General features: G+C 40.8%; 1 protein-coding gene across 2 annotated transcripts; it reads left to right on the forward strand.

Annotated features, from left to right (window-relative positions):
* Positions 1-2,220: 2,220 nt before the first annotated feature.
* PABPC1 (poly(A) binding protein cytoplasmic 1) lies at positions 2,221-20,445 on the forward strand. Of its 2 annotated transcripts, none has more exons than XM_036436727.2 (15): positions 2,221-2,957; positions 5,994-6,187; positions 6,640-6,755; positions 8,888-9,027; positions 10,223-10,317; positions 10,890-11,027; positions 11,416-11,511; positions 15,511-15,783; positions 15,902-15,992; positions 16,999-17,109; positions 17,198-17,352; positions 18,117-18,201; positions 18,626-18,756; positions 19,341-19,434; positions 20,241-20,445. In XM_036436727.2, the coding sequence occupies exons 1-14, from the start codon at positions 2,765-2,767 to the stop codon at positions 19,431-19,433; spliced, it is 1,911 nt and encodes a 636-aa protein (XP_036292620.1). In that variant the 5' UTR covers positions 2,221-2,764; the 3' UTR covers position 19,434; positions 20,241-20,445. The 2 variants fall into 2 exon arrangements, with proteins under 2 accessions (XP_036292620.1, XP_036292621.1); XM_036436728.2 differs by having other exon boundaries at positions 8,888-9,018.
* Positions 20,446-21,204: the final 759 nt, after the last annotated feature.

A 21,204-nucleotide genomic window follows, 5' to 3' on the forward strand; every position in this document is an offset into this window, starting at 1 on the left:
ATGCATGGTTTGGGTAGTTTATACTTAGTATAGTTTAATTTACAAGTTATTAGTAAATTACTAATTTATTGTTATAAATTAGTAATTTACTAATTTATTTCACTGCTTTATTGAGTACAACTCTTTTTTTAAATCCCTTTTTAATTTTATATATTGTCTCTGTCCAGTGATTTCATTGAAATACTAAAATAAATTCATGTTTTCTTTTGAAGTATAATAATGGAACTTTCATCCTCTTTTTAAAGAAAACAAATTTAGAATCTAATAGAAAACTGTCATAGATAAAATGCTGGGACTGAATGTTTACTGTACTGAATGCAACGCCTGTATCTATGACTACCAGAGGAACTCATCATAACCCTCTGAGGACAGGAATTTGTTTTTGTCTGCCATCCTTACTTAACGAAGATAGTACTCTCCCCTTGATAGGCACTCTATATATCGATGGATCCATTTTAATCAGAGTTCTAATAGATCGAGTGTGATTTACCATTTAGGAAGAGATGTGTCTTCTTGAGGCACAGAGCTAAGTTTTTTGCTCTTTTGCCCAATAAAGCAACATGAAGCAACATGTTTTTCAGAAATACCATCTTTCTTCCTACCAAGATAGGGGTGAAAGAGCACTTACGTGGGACTCCGCTGGCTTAAATTTTAATTAAGTGTCAGTGCGGCACCCGGGTGCACACCTGCCAATACGTTTGGCATGCACTGACGTTTACTGAAATGAAGAATGCGCTGGGCAAAATCATTTGAGGCCGTTCCCTCAACAGTAAAATAAAATGATTACTGCTTGCTCCACGTCCCACACAAGATTGCTGTAGGGAACAGATGGTCGAATGTTTATGCAAGTCCTTGGAAAACTATTAAATACATTAGTAGTTTAAAGTGGGAGTGTGTCTGTGTGTGTGTGGATAGTCATTCCTATTAACTGGCGTTTTCCGTGGCTAATAACTCATTCCATTTAGCATTCCTACTGAAGGCCGTAACGAATGCACGGAATTGTTCTAAGCACGAACTACGGCGCTTTAGACTTATTCCTAAATTTGACAGATTTGCAGGTGGTGAGGTGCCACGGAAAAGTGTGATAGGACTCAGACTTTAAGGAGAACATTTTTTCTCTCGAGTCCTGTCTTCTGCCCCAAGGAAATTTCTGGCAGAAAGAGCACCAATCGATAATGATGACTCCGATCGAGCATCTTAAGTTCATAGTGACACCATCCTTTAACAAGGGAAGGGCACAAAGATCCTCCCCACCCCCCCCCCCCAAAAAAAAAGCACACAACAAAAACAGCTTTCCCCAATGAAAGCCACTGACCAACGACCAGTCTAATGAAGACTGCGGAGCGCCTACGGCTCGGAAACCAAGGTGACCAAGGAGCCCGAGGACCCCTCCCCCCACCCCTCCGCTGAACGGGCGGCCCCGGGGGCCCAGCGCCCGGACGGACGGTTGGGGCGCCCGGACGCGCGGCCAGTTGGGGGGGGGGGGGGGGGGGGAGAGAATCAGCGGGCGCCGCGGCCGTTGGGGACTCCAGCTCCCGGCAGGCACCGCTCCTGCGGCCGAGGCGCGGGGCGGCGGTGCCCGCTGGGATTGGTAGTGCGGTCCGGGTAGGAGAAGGGGGAAGCCAGCCCCGGCTCCTTTTTCACGCCACCTTTCGGAAACTGGGTCTGGAAGGGTTCACGCCGGGCCCCCTCCCTGGTGCCCGGCGTCCCTCGGGGACGGTGGGGCGGGGGCGGCCGAAACCGGGCAGGCCGAGGCGGGAGGAGGCCGGGGCGACCCGTGCACGTGGGGGGGTGGTTAGCGCCGAGGAACCCGGAAGCCTCGCGCACCGCCCACCTTGGCTGGCGGTGACGGGTTAACGCCTCTCCCGGGTGGAGGTGGGGGGCGGGGGAGCGTGGCGAGGCGGGGCGGTCCCACCCGACGCCTCCGGGAGCCGCCGCGAGCCGCCCTCCCCGGCCCCACGCGCCGACGACTCAGCGTGGGCCCCGCCCCCAGGCAGCCGCGCATGCGCAGAACCCCCGCCCCGCCGCCCTAGCCCCGCCCCCCGTACCCGCCTCTCCCTTCCTCTCTGGCTCTTTCCGCCTCCGGTTTTCTCTTCCCTCCGCCCTCTCGCCCTCTTCCTCCTCCTCCTCCTCCGGCGGCGCTGACGCTCACGTCGGGTCCTGGCGTCAGACGCGCCGAGGCGGGGCGAGGGCCGCGTGCGGTATAAGTAGAGGGAGCAGGAGGCGGTGCTTCCCCTTCTCCCCGGCGGTTAGTGCTGAGAGTGCGGAGTGTGTGCTCCGGGCTCGGAACACACATTTATTATTAAAAAAACCCAAAAAAATCTAAAAAACCTTTAAAAAACCCAAAAAAAAGAAATTTTACAGAAAAGTCCGCGTCTCCCTCCCCCCGCCGGAGACTTTTATTTTTTTTCTTCATTTTTTTTATAAAAATAACCCGGTGAAGCAGCCGAGACCGACCCGCCCGCGGCCCCGCAAGCAGCAGCAGCAGCAGCAGCAGCAGCTCCAAGAAGGAACCCAGAGACCGAGGCCTTCTTCGCTGCCCCGGACCCGACACCGCACCTTCGCTCCCAGCCGGCAGCCAGCAGCCAGCGGCCAGCGGACCGACCCCGTCCGGCGGCTGTTGAGTAGTTTTCTCGATTCCGCTTGATTTTTGTCCCTCCGCGCTCGCCCCCGCTCCCCCTCCCCCGGCTCCGCACTCGCTCCCCTTCTTCCTCTCGACTGGAAAAAGGTCGCGGCCTGTGGCCCCGCGGGCAGCCGTGCCGAGATGAACCCCAGCGCCCCCAGCTACCCGATGGCCTCGCTCTACGTCGGGGACCTGCACCCCGACGTGACCGAGGCGATGCTCTACGAGAAGTTCAGCCCGGCCGGGCCCATCCTCTCCATCCGGGTCTGCAGGGACATGATCACCCGCCGCTCCCTGGGCTACGCGTATGTGAACTTCCAGCAGCCGGCGGACGGTGAGCACCGGGCGGCCCGGCGGGAGGGAGGGAGGGAGGGCGGGCGGCCATGAGGCTCCGGCGGCGGCGGGCGGGCTAGGCCGGCGGTCCCAGGGGGAGGGGGCGGCTGGGCATGTCACACCCCCCGTTGTCCCCCTCGATCTCCCCCCCGAGGGTCGGCGCGGAGAGGCTGGGCGCCGGGACCCCGGCTCCGCACCCCGGCGGGAACACGCGCCGCCGCCGGCAGCCGCACGCCACTCTCACGCCCCGGCCACTTCCTCCTTTGCAACCATTTTCTCGGCCTCAAAGCCGCTCAAACTTTAGGGCGATGACGCGCCGCCGGGGGTGGGGGGCGGGGGTGGTGAGACTGGGCTCTCCGGGCGCTTCCGCCCGCCGCCGCGGGATGCCGGGAGCCGGGCGCAGCCCCCCCTGGACGGGAACAGGTAGCGGCGCTGCAGCCGCCCAGCCTCCCCCTGTCTCTGCCGGCGCCTCGGCCCCGGGAGGAAGTGCCGGTCGGTGCCGGGAAGATAGCACGTGTTGAACCCCCGTCACCCCACACACACAGGCCCAGAGGCCTGCCTGCCTCCGTAACCGGCCCCCCATCTCCTGGCGGTGGTCCCCAGGCTTCTGATGTCATTCCTCATAACCTGCCAGGCATTGACGGCCCTGCAGATGTAAATTACCGGGGATTTCCCCAAGTTCAGGCACTTTTCACTGGAAGCCCGCAGTGTTGGTTGGAGGAGGGAGGGGATGGAGAGGGTATCGGTTTCTCAGGAATTTAGACCATTTCGATTTTAATAATCAGGTTAAGTTTCATAATGCTGGTAATTTGTTAAGAATATTGGTTTTTCTCTTCTAAAATAGTTCCTATGATTTTGAGGGCCTTGACTTAAAAAAAATGTATTCGCAAATGTGGGCTGTAAAGTGTTACTCGTGAACGCAGTGTGGATCATCATTACTTATGTGGCATTGGAGTAGTTCAAGTTTCTTTTTTTAAAAAGTAGCCTACAGTATCCATAAGTCATGAAGAATGACCGAGTTTTGAATAACCAGATTCTAATTAGCTTGAGACTATGGGGAAGTATATTTCTAACCTTATGTTTTTATTTTGAAGTTCATTTAAAAAAATTTTTTTTGGTAGGTAGGATATGTGGCCTGGTGCATGTGGCCAGGATTTTTTTTTTTTTTTCTAAATCTGGATCAACTGAATTCCAAGTCAGCTTCAGTCAATTTAATTTTGTAGAAAAGGCCTTAAGGCTAGAATTTAAACCTTTATTAAATCCACTTAGTCAGCTTTTCACTGGGTGAAGTTAATAATGGAGGTTTTGGGTAGCAGACTATTGTGACACTGAACCAGAAGTTGTAAAACTGCAGCAGGTTTCCTGCCCCTTTGCTCTGTAAGCAGTACCTCCAAATGTCACTTCAGACCAGTTCTTCCCAACTCGGCAGGATTGGTCACTGAGAAGATAAAGGAATACTAGGGAACATAAGTTTGGGTCAGGTAATCACAATCTAAAGAATTGATAGAGAAAACTTGAACAAATTCTAGAGACCAGAAAATGGTGACTTGAAAAGTGGCTTTTGTTTTTTCTAAGCTTAACCATTTGAAATCCAAAGGAACAACTTTTTTAAGTTCTTGGGATTTGAAAAAAAATTGAATTAACCATGTTAAAATATACCCTAAGTATTATCAGTATATCAATAAAACAGTGCTAGGACTAAAAAGAAATTAGCGTTTTTCCATCTTCCATTTACTTGTTTTCTACATGTACAAATTACTGTCCTCCCCAATAGTTTTTTCTTTTTTTCTTTTTTCCCCCCTATTTATTGCTATGGACTTATAGAATAATTTCTGAAAGTGACCAGTTTCTAATTTAGCTGGAAGAGGTGACTCATTCAAAAGAAGCTTAAGCAAAGTCAGCTAAAAAACTAGGGGAGCTGAGTAGGTGTGGTCAATTGATAAGGAGTTGACAGCTTATCATCACTACCTTATAGAAAATGGAACTTTCATTTAAAAAAGTGGCTAGAAAATTGGTCCTCTCAATAACTACAGTTATGTCGGCATGGAATTTGTGAAACTTGTAGAATTTGAAGTGGACTGTTTTTCTCCTCTTAAGGGACTAGTCTTTCACTTAAGGATTTTTTTTTTTTTAATTTAGTCTCAACTTCTCTAATTTAAAGTGTTTCTTTAATGTACATAATTCTTCATAGGTCCTGAAATCACGGTGTAGATTTTGAAATTTTCTAACACTATCCAGAAATAATTGGTTAAATTATCAGTCAGTAAGTACAAAAGTGATCTAAGATAAAATTGGTTTTATATCTCAAGAAAGGGTTAATAATCAATTGTGAGTATTGTAGACCAAATTATGTATTCTCCAGCTATGCCCAACTTCACATTAGTTTTTGAAGGCCTGATTCAATTTTTTTTTTTCTGATTCGAATCTTGATCTGAATAGATAATAGCCTTTTCTTTTTTGTTATATGGCAATATGAAGTTGTGCCATGAATCAGTGAAATCCCCCAAAATAATTCAGGGATTTTTTATTTTTTAAGAAAATGGACTGGTTTTTGCTTCATGTTGGTACTGATAAGCTGCAATGAAAGGACCAATTTTGGCAAGCAATAGGGAAGAAGAAGAAATGCTTAAAAATTCATAAACTATGTTTAGCCTGTGGATAATATTTAATTGCTTAATGTCTTATATTGCTCATTAAGCAGATTTTATGTTAAAAGAGATCTTGATTTTATGTTGACCAGGAACGAAAAGGTGCTTTTATATATAATGGCAATTAAAGGGAAAGATTGTTTTAGAAATACATTATCAGTGATATTTCATTATCTAACAGGTAGGAAATTTGGGGCTTCTGATAGCCACTTCATGTGTTACATAACTTAAATCTCAACTCGGTTGAGGTAAGGTCCAGCCATCCTGTGAAGTTTGAAGAAATAGAGAGATTGTGGGCCCAATCACTCCTTCCACACAGTTCATAAAATTTTAAGTGGCCTGTAAAAGTTTTGAAGTAATAATTCACTATGAAAATATCTTTCCTACAGCGGAGCGTGCTTTGGACACCATGAATTTTGATGTTATAAAGGGCAAGCCAGTTCGCATCATGTGGTCTCAGCGTGATCCATCACTTCGCAAAAGTGGAGTGGGCAACATATTCATTAAAAATTTGGACAAATCCATTGATAATAAAGCACTGTATGATACATTTTCTGCTTTTGGTAACATCCTTTCATGTAAGGTAAGCAACAGCGTGACAGATAAACATATTTATCATACTTTTTCCTAAATATAGCAACCATACTGTCTATTAATAATGGGTATCTTTATTTCCCAAATACCCAGGCAATGTGACTGACAAGTTTCAGTTGACATTTGAAACAGTGCCCACTTAAATGCAAGTTTTTAAAGTAAATATGTGTTTTCTGTTTGGGAATCCATGTATGCAGAGGGCCAACTATGCTTTGTTCTACACTGTTCTGTGTAGCCACAGATTTTAGTATCTGGGGATACTGAGGGATACATTCTTATTTGGGGAGTCAAAAGCTATATGTAGATTTTGACTGCTGGGTGTCAGCTCCCCTAAGCCTCCCTCTACCCTCTCAGCATTGGTCAGCAGTATGGTACTTTGAACATTGGGGAAATGTTGAATTAATACTATGTAATGAAAAACTGTTACACATTTTCCCCTAGGTGGTTTGTGATGAAAATGGTTCCAAGGGTTATGGGTTTGTACATTTTGAGACACAGGAAGCCGCTGAAAGAGCTATTGAAAAAATGAACGGGATGCTTCTAAACGATCGTAAAGTGTAAGTATAAAAATTTAGTTAGACTTCACATCTCTTTAGTAGTTTCAATCAATGCATTAATTTTATAAAGTAATGTATTTGTGCTCTTAATAAAGAGAAATTTGAATGAAAAGTAACAAACGTACATCTTGGGGTTGATTTTTATAATTGTCTTTCTCCACACTCAATGTAACGTTAAAATAACAGTGAACCAATAAAATGGTCAGCCTTCAAACTAAAAAGAAAAAAATGGGTATACTGGTATATAAAGCTTTTTCAAAGTAAGTGCATAGTTGAACAACTAGAAGCCAGACAGAAGCTTAATTGTAATTTCTGAGGTAGTAATTAGCCCATTTTCTATTTGAGGAAACTGAGGCTAAAATAATTTGCCTGTAATTAAGTGCTGGCATAACAGATGGGTTAGAATACAAGCCCAGTGGTCTAAGTTCTGAGCCCAGGGTGACTCTTTACTTGGTTATACTGCTGCAATTTATTGATGGATTATAAAGTTTCCCCCCAACTTTTTGAACCCATCTACCTCTTTAAAGAAAAAGCTGAATTAAACCAGAAGTCTTTATGATTAATCTTTCTGAAATAAACTTGTTCCTGAAAATTAAATAATGACACTGATGGCCTGAGCGTGTGGCTTGGTTGGTTGTGCATCTTCCTCTGCAACAAAGGTCAGTGGTTGGATTCCTGGTCAGGACATAGGCCTGGGGTTTGGACTGGATCCCAGGATGAGTGAGATATCAGGAGGCAGCCAATTGATGTTTCCCACATCAATGCTTTCCCTTCTTTGTAAAATAAAAACATTTTTAAAAATAATAACACTGATAAAACCTGTGTAAGACTATTTCTGTTATTGGTTTTAATAAAACAAGATTTTATGAGCCCCAAAATAGGACAAATCTTATTTCTCCTCAGTCGGTGGATCTGGGTAAATTCAGCTATGAGGTCATATTGTAAATGACCTGTTAGTTTATGTTGTTGTGTAGTTAATGATGGCATACAAATTGGGTTTGGTTATAAGTCAACTGCATCATTCTTAAGGTGTGGTGCTCATAAACCAGTGCATCAAGTGGTGTGATCAGTCTGTGCATGAAGTTATGTAAATGGTATTACCTGTTGGAATTTTGAGTACATTTAAATGAGAAATATTCAGCATTATTAGTATTCTCAGATGGAAACATAGTTTTGCCAGTCAGCAGTGTCAACGGTGACAAAGTGCTCACTCATCACTGGTAGGTTGATTTTTGAGGAGGATTATGGGAAATGTGTGTGTGTGTTTTTTATATATATTGATATTTTTTTTTTTATAGAGGAAAGGAGAGGGACAAAGAGTTAGAAACATTGATGAGAGAGAATTACTGATCAGCTGCCTCCTGCACACCTACTGGGGATGTGCCCGCAACCAAGGTACATGCCCTTGGCCAGAATCGAACTTGGGACCCTTCACCTCGCAGGCCGATGCTCTATAAACTGAGCCAAACCGGTTAGGGCAGGAAATGTTTGCTCTATATTTTTCAATGGCCCATATACTATTATATTAGGGGAAAACTAAATTTAAAAACATTTTGTTGGTAATATAAAAAATTATGCAGGGCTATTATGTGTTAAGAATATAGAATTAAGTTACATTTTAAGTTAAAAAGTGTAAGAGCCACTTTGAAAAGCTGCTGTGAAAGCTTTTGTCTTTTTTTCTAAATCCTCACTGGAGTGTATGTTTTAGGGAGAGGGAGAGAGAAACATCAAAACAAGGGTTGGTAACTTCCTGTATGTGCCTTAACCTGGGATCTAACCTGCTACCTAGTTACGTGCTCTGAGTTGGAATTGAACCTTCAACCTGTTTGGTGTACAGGACAACGCTCCAACCAATTGAGCCACCTAACCAGGGTTTTTAAGTCTTTTCATTGGCATCCCATTCATTTGTAGGTGTGATCTCTTTAACCCTGGCTCGACAGAAGGGAGAGAAGTGTGTATTAAGAAAAATGTTTTGTGTTTGTAGGAGAAAAAATAGTGTTTGTTTTGTTTTTGTTCTGTTTTTTTTGGTGTGTGTGTGTGAGATTGTAATTATGAAGTTTATATTTTAAACTTCCATTTTTTTCATTGAGGCTCTATTTCTGTTTTATAGTCTATGTATTTTTTTCTTTTAGATTTGTTGGACGATTTAAGTCTCGCAAAGAACGAGAAGCAGAACTTGGAGCTAGGGCAAAAGAGTTCACCAATGTTTACATCAAGAATTTTGGAGAAGACATGGATGATGAGCGCCTTAAGGATCTCTTTGGCAAGTTTGGTAATGTGTCTGAATTAAATTTTTACAATGTTCTGAGTAATCTTTGTATTAAAAGCCTACATGACCCTTAACAGCCAATGACCAGAACAGGTCGCTATGATGCACACTGACCACCAGAGGGCACACGCTCAATGCAGGAGCTGCCCCAGATGGTCAGTGTGCTCCCACAGGGGCAGCACTGCTCAGCCAGAAGCCAGGCTCACAGCTGGTGAGTGCAGTGGTGGGAGCCTCTCCCATCTCTGCAGCATTGCTAAGGAGCAGAGAGGGCTGAGGAATGTATACCAAGGGCCCCCCCACCACCACCACCACCACGAATTTGATGCACCAGGCCTCTAATTGCCTCTAATTAGTTTTGGCTAATTTTACCAAAATAAATGAGACTCACATGATACTTAAAATAATTTGTAGTTTTTTGGATAAAGCTACTGATCATCTATTGTACTGCAAAGTTATATATATGCGCCTAATATGCAAATTGTCCCTGCCAGAGTTGTATATTTCATCTGTCCTTTTGAGATTAGAAGCTATTTCTAACGTTTGATTAGATATTGTTAACCACTTATTTCAAATGAATGATGCTGTCAGTTGACCAATTTGTAAATTTGCCAGTTTTATTCTGGATAGCTTTGCATAGCAGGGATTTAAAGTATAACCTTAGGACTAAAGTACATTCAAAAGTAATAATCTATGCTCATACATCTTGCAAATTCTCTAATTAAATGTGATTTTTAGCCTTTTTGTCCCGTCTACCTGAGATAATACCCGCCTCAGTTAAGTGTCATTTTTACTTGCGTGGGTGGGATTGGGCATTGAATTCAGAAACATGCCACCTCCAGGTGATTCTTTTGTCTTCCCAAATGTCAGGCGCTGTATTCCCTTCACTGACTGTTGAAATCAAGTGGGCCAGGGCTTAAGAAATTCTTATTAATTCTGATGTCAAGAAAACCAAATTGTTGGGTTAAAAAAAAAGCAAGTCTGTTCTGTACTATTGCTAAGAATAAAACTTCTTTTTTTACAGTTGTCTAACACCCCCAAAAAGGAAGTAGGAGTGTTTTCAGTTTACTTCTTAGTAGAAATAAAGGGTCTTTGAAGAGACTAGTGCGCATGCATGGCTTTGTTTTTGTGTGTTGAAATTTAAGATGTATAAACTAAATATTGTATGGATATCTGAGTCATTAATTTTTTCTTTTTTTAGGACCTGCCTTAAGTGTGAAAGTAATGACAGATGAGAGTGGAAAATCCAAAGGTTTTGGATTTGTAAGCTTTGAGAGGCATGAAGATGCACAGAAAGTAAGACTTAAATGTATTAAGTAAAGGCTCTGGGTGTTCTGTGTTTTTTGCAATAAAACACAGAACACCTAGTGTTGCTCTTATGTTGAAATTTACATGCATACCAATGGCTATTGCATGTTCATCTTTACATGTTTTTAAAAAAATATATATTTTATTGATTTTTCACAGAGAGGAAGGGAGAGGGAGAGAGCTAGAAACATCAATGAGAGAGATACATTGACCAGCTGTCTCCTGCACACTCCCACTGGGGATGTGCCCGCAACCAACGTACATGCCCTTGACTGGAATCAAACCCGGGATCCTTCAGTCCGTAGACTGACCGCTCTATCCATTGAGCCAAACCAGTTTTCGCTCTTTACATGTTTTTTTTGTTTTGTTTTGTTTCTATTTTATTTTATATATCGATATTTTGATACTACAAATTGGGAACCTACATTTTCCCCAAACCGCAAAATTTAGTTTTTGTTATGGGTCTGTCTAGATCATTCACAATGTAACAAACTTTGTTTTTAAAGGAATGAATTTCTATATTTCAAATTAGTAATTAAAGTTTTCATTATTTCTGTAAGGCTGTGGATGAGATGAATGGAAAGGAGCTCAATGGAAAACAAATTTACGTTGGCCGAGCTCAGAAAAAAGTGGAACGGCAGACGGAACTTAAGCGCAAATTTGAACAGATGAAGCAAGATAGGATCACCAGATACCAGGTTCGTTTTTGTGTTTTAATAAATTTTTATTGATTTCAGAGAGGAAGGGTGAGAGAAAGAGAAACATCATGATGAGAGAGAACCATTGATGGGCAGCCCCTACTGGGGTTCAAACCTGCAGTCCAGGCATGTGCCCTGACCAGGAATCGAACCGTGACCTCCTGGTTTCATAGGTCTATGCTCAACCACTGGGCCACACCGGCTGGGCTGCCCGGTTCATTTTTAATTAAACAAGCTGAATAAGACAGGGATGAGGAAACCTATTTTATGTTCATTTTATTTACAGACAGGTAATCGGGGAATTTGAGAGGGGGGAAAGAAACATGGGATAAAACAGTAGGAAGTGTGCTTAAGTGCCACCATAGTTTTCTTTCTTTTTCTTTTTTAGGGTGTTAACCTTTATGTGAAGAACCTTGATGATGGTATTGATGATGAACGTCTCCGGAAAGAGTTCTCTCCATTTGGTACAATCACTAGCGCAAAGGTAAGCAAACGATTTTTTTTTTTTAAGATTTTGGAAAATTTCATCTTTATGTGTATTAAATGTCACATCAATTTACTTCAAGTTTTTTCCCCCCACCTTGCAAACGAATGTAACCAAATAAGGTTCCCTCCCCCACCCCTTTCCCAATTTTATTTTTCTTTTCCTAGAAATCAAATTTTTGCTTCATTACTTTAAAAAAACAACAAAAGATTCAAATTTGATGTGGGTGTTGTAGCCCAGATCTGAATTCTTACCTGAGGAAGGCTACAGTTTATGACAGACCAGTTACATTGATTGATCCTCAGTGATGTGCACTATTCTACACTTTGTTAAACTAGTGCTTTTTACTGGTTAAGTGTCAGTCAGTTTATTAGGGGACTGTACCTGTTAACAATTGGGCTATTCTGTATTCACTTAGTCTTTCTGAGGAGTCAAACTCTGAAAACAGGATTCTGTACTAAATCCTGGAATTTTGGAGTGTAGGAAAAATTAAAGCTCAGTGCTCTGGAATGATCTGTGGCTCATCTTTCTCAGCTTTTCCTGGCAAACCCATTGATCGAGGAAACTTCTGTGAAAGAGGAAATGTTAGGAGCACAGTAGATGAATACAAATAAGGAAGCAGGGAATGTGGTTGTCTTGCGTTACAGCCTGTGCTTTTGTAAGAGTACCTGGGGTGTGGTGGAATTTATTCCTGCGTGTCTTTAACCTCTGTATTCCTTGGAAGCTGTTTAAACTGGATGAATATACATCCATTTATTTTAAATGTATTTCACATGCATGTTTTACAAAGAGTTCTTCAAGCCCTTTGTGGATTATAATATCACTATTTGTAAGGAGGTGAAAAGTTTGGCAAGAATTTATTTTGGAGGGAGGAGGGCAGTATGTTAATTTAATAATGCTACCGGAAAAAAACATGTCAAGGAGAAAGACAAAAGTGAAAGGCAACTCCTGCACCCCCATTTTTAGTCTCCAGAAAGATGGAGTGGTGTTGAGAATTTTTCATGCTTGTCCAGTCTATATGTATAGTTTTTAGAAAACAGGATAATGCCCTGCATATTCTGCAGTTTGCTATTTTATTTAACAATATATCTAAATACATACTTATTTTGGGCATTTTTTTTTTCCCAAGAGCTAAATATTCATGGTATGGATATATCATAAATTATTGTACTTGTATTGATAAGCATTTCAGTTGCTTTGCCTGTTTCCAAAGTTAAATCCACCTTTCTAAAAACTATTTTATTCATCTATATTTGTATACATGCCAGTATTTCTAGAATTGATATTGCTGGTTTGTGGGTGTATATTTAAAATTGATACAACAAAATTGTCCAAAAGGGCTGAACAAATTTATCCGTTACTAGAAAGCAGTATATACATATATCTTTTCAAATGGTGACATATTTTTCATGTGTTTACTATTTTTGTCTTTCTTTGCATACTTTTACACTGAGTGCCCAGATTATAATCTCTGAATGCATAATAATCGTGCGTGTGTGTGTGTGTGTGTGTGTGTGTGTGTGTGTGTGTGTTAGAAGCCTGGTGCAAGAAATCGTGCATGGGGGACATAGGCGGTTGGCCTGCCTGCCTGCTGGTCGAACTCCTAATTAAGGAGACAATTTGCATATTAGCCTTTTATTATATAGGATATATACACTGAGTGGCCAGATTATTATGTGTTCAGAGATCATCATAATCTGGCCACTCAGTGTATTAGGTCTAGTAATAATTAATGTCGTTTCCTAATACTTTTTTAAATCGAATTTATTTAAACAATACAACAAAATTTAATCAACAATATAGTTGCCGTTGTTTTCTACTACTTGTGCCCAACGCTCAGAAAGCATTTTAATCCCTCTGTTGTAAAATTCTTGTGATTTTGATGCAAAAAATTCGGTCAATGCATTTTTGAGGAATTCTTCATTATTAAATTTTTTTCCAAGAAGAAAGTTTTGCAAAGAACGAAACAAATGGTAATCGGAAGGGGCAATATCAGGAGAATATGCAGGTTGAGGGAGAACTTCCCATTCCAACTGGCGCAGTTTTTGAGCAGTGATTCTTACGGTATGCAGTCGTGCGTTATTGTGGTGAAGAATTACACCCTTCCGATTAATCAGCGCAGGTTCTTTTTCTCTTAAAGCTTGGGCTAACCTTTCCAATTGGGCACTATACACTGCACTTGTAATGGTTTGGGTAGATGGTAAAAGTTCATAATGAAGAATTCCTTTAAAATTCCACCAAACACACAACATCACTTTTTTCGCATGCAAGTCAGGTTTTGGCGTGGGCTGCGGAGCCTCATTTTTGTCCAACCATTGAGGCTGCCTTTTCAAATTAACATACAGCACCCATTCTTCATCTCCGGTAACAATTTGCTCTAAAAACGGCAAACGGTTTTGACGAGAGAGGAGAGAACTGCAAATTGTGACTCTTTGATTACGGTTGTTGTCGGTCAACTCATGAGGAACCCATTTTCCAAACTTTTGGACTTTGCCAAGTGCACGCAATTGATTGGAAATTGTTTTTTGTGAACAATTTAAAGTTGTCGCAAGCTCTTGTTGGGTAATTTGAGGATTTTGCACCAAAAGAGCTTGAAGAGCTTCTTGATCAAAATTGGACACATGGCCTCGACCACTCTTGTCATCTAACGAAAAATTTCCCTCGCGAAATTTCTCAAACCAACGCTGGCATTTTCTGGCGCTAACTGCATCTTGACCAAGAGCACTACAGATGTTTTTTGCAGCCTCACTTGCTTTTCTTCCTAATTGGAACTCGTAAAGCATGCAGTGCCGAATATGCTCTTCATCCGCCATCTTCTTAGCCCTAGTTTTGCAACAAAAACCAAACCAAACACAAACTTTTTCAAGCGAAACTTGTTAATTGCACTTCACACGTTCTGTAGATACCACGTTTTTGAAGGTTATGTCAATACAAGTCAACGCCAAGCAAGATTTTAAACGAATGTTGAAAAACGACATTAATTATTACTAGACCCGATATACAGTACAGTATTAATAACTACCGGTACTAGAGGCCTGATACACGAAATTTGTGCAAGAGCAGGCCTTCCTTCCCCTCTGGCACCCGGGACCCGGCTTCCCTTGCAGCCCTGGCAGGTCATCCAGTCTAATCAGCATATTATGCTTTTATTAGATGCTGCACATTCCACTTCCATGATTTATTTTGTAGCTGGGAGTTTATACTGTTTAACCCCCCTTTACCCCTTTGGTACCCACTAGTCTACTTTCTTTTTCTTTTCTTTTTTTTTCCATTCGTCTATTTTCTATATCCAGGAACTCAGGAGTTTCTTTTAATTTTTTTTTTTAATTTGTTTTTGGGTTTGATTCCACATATAAGTAAAATTGGCATCTGTTTTATTGCAATTTTGTTTATTCCTGTTTAATGTAGCTGGATAGCATGGTTATGTATATTTCTCGGCTAGTTCTTTGCATTTCCTCATTGCATGCTGCAAAGATCTTTGCAGTCAGTGAAAGTTTCCTGAATATTGTTTATACCCCAATATTCACGGCACTTCTGGTCTTAAGTGTGAAGTTTTTATTTTAAAATATTTGTGCTATAAAATTCATCTGCTTTCCCTTCTCCTCTTTCCTCTTTAAAGAGTAGTAAAGCATTTGGCCCACTTCAATGTCTTGAAGAGTGGTTTTAATTGGGTATTTCCACTGATGCTGAGTTTTAAATTTAGTAAGCCTTGAATTTATTTAGCTATTTAAACCTTAATATTGAAAATCTTAATATCTAACTGAATATCTTTAAAAAGTTGCTGTTGTACCTTTGCCCCTTCCTCCTTTGCTTGGCTAGGATAACGCATGTGTGTAGCTTGCCCTTAATATTCAGGTACTAAGGGAAAATTGGGGGGGAAATTATTTCATTGTTAACAGGGTTTAGTTGAGTCAGTAGCTATCATTGAATAATGCTCTCCATTTATGCCTCATTCTACCACTGCATTAACCTTGTTTAATGTTTTTCTTCTTTCAATAGGTTATGATGGAGGGTGGTCGCAGCAAAGGGTTTGGTTTTGTATGCTTCTCCTCCCCAGAAGAAGCCACTAAAGCAGTTACAGAGATGAATGGTAGAATTGTGGCTACCAAACCACTGTACGTGGCATTAGCTCAGCGCAAAGAGGAGCGCCAGGCTCACCTCACGAACCAGTACATGCAGAGAATGGCAAGTGTGAGAGCTGTGCCCAACCCCGTAATCAACCCCTACCAGCCAGCACCTCCTTCAGGTTACTTCATGGCAGCTATCCCGCAGGTACGTTTTTCTGTTTGAGAACCTGCATTTGGTTATTGCAGGTAAATAAAGAGAGTATATAGTTAGTTGCATTATTTGCTTTTTTCCTTTCGCTGATGTATTTGCTTGCTTTCTACAGACTCAAAACCGTGCTGCATACTATCCTCCTAGCCAAATTGCTCAACTAAGACCAAGTCCTCGCTGGACTGCTCAGGGTGCCAGACCTCATCGTAAGCTTTTCCTTTTTTCTCTTTAAGGCGATGGATTATTTGGAATAAAAATATATCTGGGCCAATTAGCTGTTACATTTCAGTGATGTATTATCTTGCTTTTCATAATTTATGGTTATCAGTGTTAATTTGGGGATTCCAGCATTTTCCCCCCCCACCCTGGGTCATGCTTGTTGAGTTTATTTTGCTTTTTACTAGAGAGGCCTGGGGTATAAATCGTGCACTGGTGGGGTCCAGCCAGCCTCGCCCCACTGGGGTTGGTTCCTTCTAAGGTTTTTTGGTCCCTGGGCTTTTACTGTAGGATTATTTTAAGTCTATTGTTGAAAGTATTACGTATGTCCCCTTTTTGCTCCTATTTGTTCGTTCTTTTAAAAAACTGTAAAATGCTTCACTGCTCTGTGCTGGTTTGATTTTTCCCTTTATAAGTTTAGGAATGGATCCAACTCTTTATTCTTTTTGAACGTATTTTAATGTCTATTGATTTTTTTTTTTTTTTTAAGAGAGAGAGGAAGGGAGAGAGAGAGAGAAACATTGATCAGTTGCCTTCCACACACTCCAACCAGGGATCGACCCTGTAACCTGGGTATGTTCCCTGACCAGAAGTCAAACTAGTGACCATTCAGTGCACCAACAATGCTCAGCCAGCTGAGCCATACTGGCTAGGGCAGGATCTAATTCTTAATTTCATATTTGGATGGGCAGTGGTTTTAAAGATTTTGTTACTTACATGAGGATCAGGTCCTGGCCATTATCCTGTCTGTAGAATAGTGCTGTATTGTAGGAGCACTTGGAAAGAGGTTTGTGTATGATGTTAGATATTAATAAGTATTGTATGAATGAATGTTTATTTACTGATGCTATGAGAAGTCTGGGGAAATTGCAGGTGTGAGACTAAAAAATGGTATTTATTTTTAGCCTTTTGTTCAAGTCTTAGCTCTAAAAAGGCAGCATGAACACTTTCAGTGAGTTTTGCCAAGTTAATGTGTGTTCATATCTTTAAACGCAGCATTCCAAAATATGCCCGGTGCTATCCGCCCAGCTGCTCCCAGACCACCATTTAGTACTATGAGACCAGCTTCTTCACAGGTTCCACGAGTCATGTCCACACAGCGTGTTGGTGAGTCTTAACCCACCCTGACTGTAAAAATTGGTTTACAGTTTGAAGTAGCAAGGTAAATGTACAAAATGTATGTTTTTATTTTTAGCTAACACGTCAACACAGACAATGGGTCCTCGTCCCGCAGCGGCTGCTGCTGCAGCTACTCCTGCTGTCCGCACCGTTCCACAGTACAAGTACGCTGCAGGAGTTCGCAATCCTCAACAACATCTTAATGCACAGCCACAAGTCACCATGCAGCAGGTATGGACTTAGGATTTCTTCATAAGTTGCAATCAGAAATTGAAGACAACTGCATGATATAGGAGAACTTAGGCTGTCTAGAATATCTTGTTAATTGTCCCATTAATTGATAGTATGCAAAAATGTCAACTGCATGTGCTATAGGAATTAGACAAACGTTTTGCATTTTATTAATTTATTTATTTATTTTTTTAATATATTTTATTGATTTTTTACAGAGAGGAAGAGAGAGAGATAGAGAGTTAGAAACGTCGATGAGAGAGAAACATCGACCAGCTGCCTCTTGCACACCCCCTACTGGGGATATGCCCGCAACCAATGTACATGCCCTTGACCGGAATCGAACCCGGGACCTTTCAGTCCGCAGACCGACGCTCTACCACTGAGCCAAACCGGCTTCGGCTGCATTTTATTAATTTAATTGGGTGACTTAAGTTTCGTTTGGCATGGCTGTAAGGAAGAAAGTGTAAAATCAAGTTTATGAAAGGTAGCTTTTTTTTTTTTTTTTTTTTTTTTTTTAAACTCTGGACCAAGACTGTCATTACCTATAACAGAAATCTGGTTCCACAGAATACTCCAGGTTAAAAAAATAAGTGAAATATCCCATGTAGTCCTAACACTTGAACAAATAAGTGTGTTTCTGGTTTACTCAGCTTCTGTTCAGATTGCAGTCCAACTCTTCGCTGATTTTCTAATGGTAACTCACTTATACTTGCCATCACTTCTGTACTTTAAACTTAGGAATTTTCCTATTTTATATCTAGCCTGCTGTTCATGTACAAGGTCAGGAGCCTTTGACTGCTTCCATGTTGGCATCTGCCCCTCCTCAAGAGCAAAAGCAAATGTTGGGTAAGTACCTTTGTCTTACCTAGTCAGAGACTAGGAAATAGACACAAAAACCTCTTCTGCACCTAATAATACAGCTAGATATATCTGAATTGGCATGAATTATTATGATGGCACAGTTTGTCTGCCTAAATAATTTAAAGCCCAGAGAGTTATCAAATGTTGCTTTTGATGGATCGGGTAATAGGGCATTACACCCCTACTTGCCATGCATTCCCGCCACATTGTTGGAAGAGGGAATTTGAACCAAATGAGGGACAAACTTTGTTTGACTTTGCCTGAGCATAGATTTAACAATTTAATATGGCAATATAGATTATGCCTATTTATTTGCTATATACAAAAGGTTCTTAATTCCCAGTTTTTAATATGGTAGGTGCTTTTAGGATTTTTTCAATGGAAGTTTTTGAAATGTTTTTGTCCCTAGGTGAACGGCTGTTTCCTCTCATTCAAGCCATGCACCCTACTCTTGCTGGTAAAATCACTGGCATGCTGCTGGAGATCGATAATTCAGAACTTCTTCATATGCTTGAGTCTCCAGAATCTCTTCGTTCTAAAGTAATTTAAATTTGTCATATATCTAACAATTTATTCTACAGATACTTTAGGACTTTTTGTGGGAATTTAATTTCATAGAACATTTTAAAGTGCTATATACAGGGTGGGCATAAGTAGTTCACAGTTGTGAGTACATGAAGCAGATCATTCTACAAACCATGCACTGTTCTAAGAGTTCTTCAAGTAGTCATTGTGAGTGCGGACAATAGCCTGTGCTGAAATGGAAAGGTTAAGTAATTCCCCAGTGCTCACAAAACTAGGAAGTGCCGAGCGGGGTCTCACATCAGTCAGTTTAACTCTAGTGTCCATGCTCGCCTAACTGCTGCTGCTTTGTTGGAAAAAGATAGTGATATTTGCTAATATTTTTCAATTTTGGAGGGTTTTTGGTGAGAGTAAGAAGTACAAGAGAGTTCATAATTCTGGAATAGTGGTGGAATGGAACTCAAAAAGATATGGATAATAGTTGGTATTTTTTTTTGGAATTATGAGTTCTTCACACTTTACCTTTGATGACATTTGTATACGGTCAAGTTAAGATTCTTCTAGTTACTCCTTTTCAGAGCCAATTTGTTCTCCTTTTTTAGGTTGATGAAGCTGTAGCCGTACTGCAAGCCCACCAAGCTAAAGAGGCTGCCCAGAAAGCAGTTAACAGTGCCACGGGTGTTCCAACTGTTTAAAGTGAGCTATCCCTCATGGTCATTTAAGCTTGTTTCCTCAATCTTATATATAATAGTTGGAGCATATTTTGAAACATAGCAAAAATTAATTTTACCATTAAATCCAAGTGTATTAATAGTTTTTCAGAGAAATGGAAATGTAAGAATTAAATTTTACCTGTTACCCTGATACTAACTTGAATTTTCAAAATCAAAGCATGTTAAACATTAGTGAGTTTTGTTAAATGGGGTTGGCCCTTTGTATGCTTTACTCTCAGGGCTTTGCTAGCTTACGCTTTTTCTTGGGTGGCAGTAATTACAGTTGCCCTGAGGCCTCTACTATTGCCCTTTATTACTCCCAAGAAATAATATTATAATGTAGCTGTTCAGCCAGGACCAGAAGTTGGAAAAGCTTTTCTGAAAAGGACCAGATAGGAGATATTTTGGGCTTTGTGGCCCTTGTGTTTGTTGGCAGGTAACTATGTTGCAGTGTGAAAGCAGTCATAGACAGTGTGTAAACAAGTGAGTGTGGTTGACTGAATTTGGCACACAGCTTTAATTTGCTGCTGACAAGGACTACTATTGGTCTCATCTTCCTTGTTTTGTTGGCTTTGGTTTTATTGAAGAATATTTGATACATAATGGTAAAATTTAAAGCACACCATGTTTACTTGACACATGCCTATATTGTGATATTATTGCCACTGTAGCGATGGTTAGTACTCCATCATTTTATGTAATGAGACTATTTTTTAGTGGTTGGAATAATTAAGATCTAGTCTCAGAGCAAGTTTTATGATTATAATCTTTTCCCTCCCACATTTACAGATTGATCAGGGACCACGAAAAGAAACTCGTGCTTCACCGAAGAAAAATACGTAAACATCGAAAAACAATATTACGGAAAAAAAAAACATTGCAAAATATAAAATAAATAAAAAAAGGAAAGGAAACTTTGGACCTTATGTACCGAGCAAATGCCAGGTCTAGCAAAAGTAATGCTAGTCCTAGATTACTTATTGATTTAAAAACAGAAACAAAAAAACCTACAAAAAAAATCGTAAAATATAAAAACAAATTAATGTTTTATAGACCCTGGGAAAAAGAATTTTCAGCAAAGTACAAAAATTTAAAGCATTCCTTTCTTTAATTTTGTAATTCTTTACTGTGGAATAGCTCAGAATGTCACTTCTGTTTTAAGTAACAGAATTGATAACTGAGCAAGGAAACGTAATTTGGATTATAAAATTCTTGCTTTAATAAAAATTCCTTAAAGAGTAAACAATGATGTTATGCTGTTTTATTTCTCTTGGCTTGTATAAGTAGGTGATAAGTTGGAACTAGCATAAGAACCTCTTGTGATAAAGTTATAGTTAAAATGATCTTAATATATATATATATTTTTTGAGATGATGCCAGTTGAGAGATAATTAGCTCAAGCCTTCATTTATATGGTGGAAGACAAGTAAACAGTTACTGTATAGAAGAGTGTGTTTTGGGTATGGTTTTTATATTAAATGTCAACAAGAATTAATTTTAAGCCTTATTTAAAAAAATATTTTTAAAATACTGACTTCAAAGAGGAAGATAGATAGAAATAGAAACATCAATGATGAAAATCATTTATCAGTGGCCTCCTGCACACCCCCTGCTGGGGATCAAACCCACAACCTGGGCATGTGTTGTTGACCAGAATTGAACCATGACTCCTGATTCATAGATTGATGTTCAACCACTGAGCCACTCCAGAAAAGCTAGGGAGTGGGTTTTAGAAGATCGGGGCCAAGGCCCC

Source organism: Pipistrellus kuhlii, unplaced genomic scaffold (assembly GCF_014108245.1).
Source record: "Pipistrellus kuhlii isolate mPipKuh1 unplaced genomic scaffold, mPipKuh1.p scaffold_m20_p_14, whole genome shotgun sequence".
Taxonomy (NCBI): Eukaryota; Metazoa; Chordata; class Mammalia; order Chiroptera; family Vespertilionidae; genus Pipistrellus; species Pipistrellus kuhlii.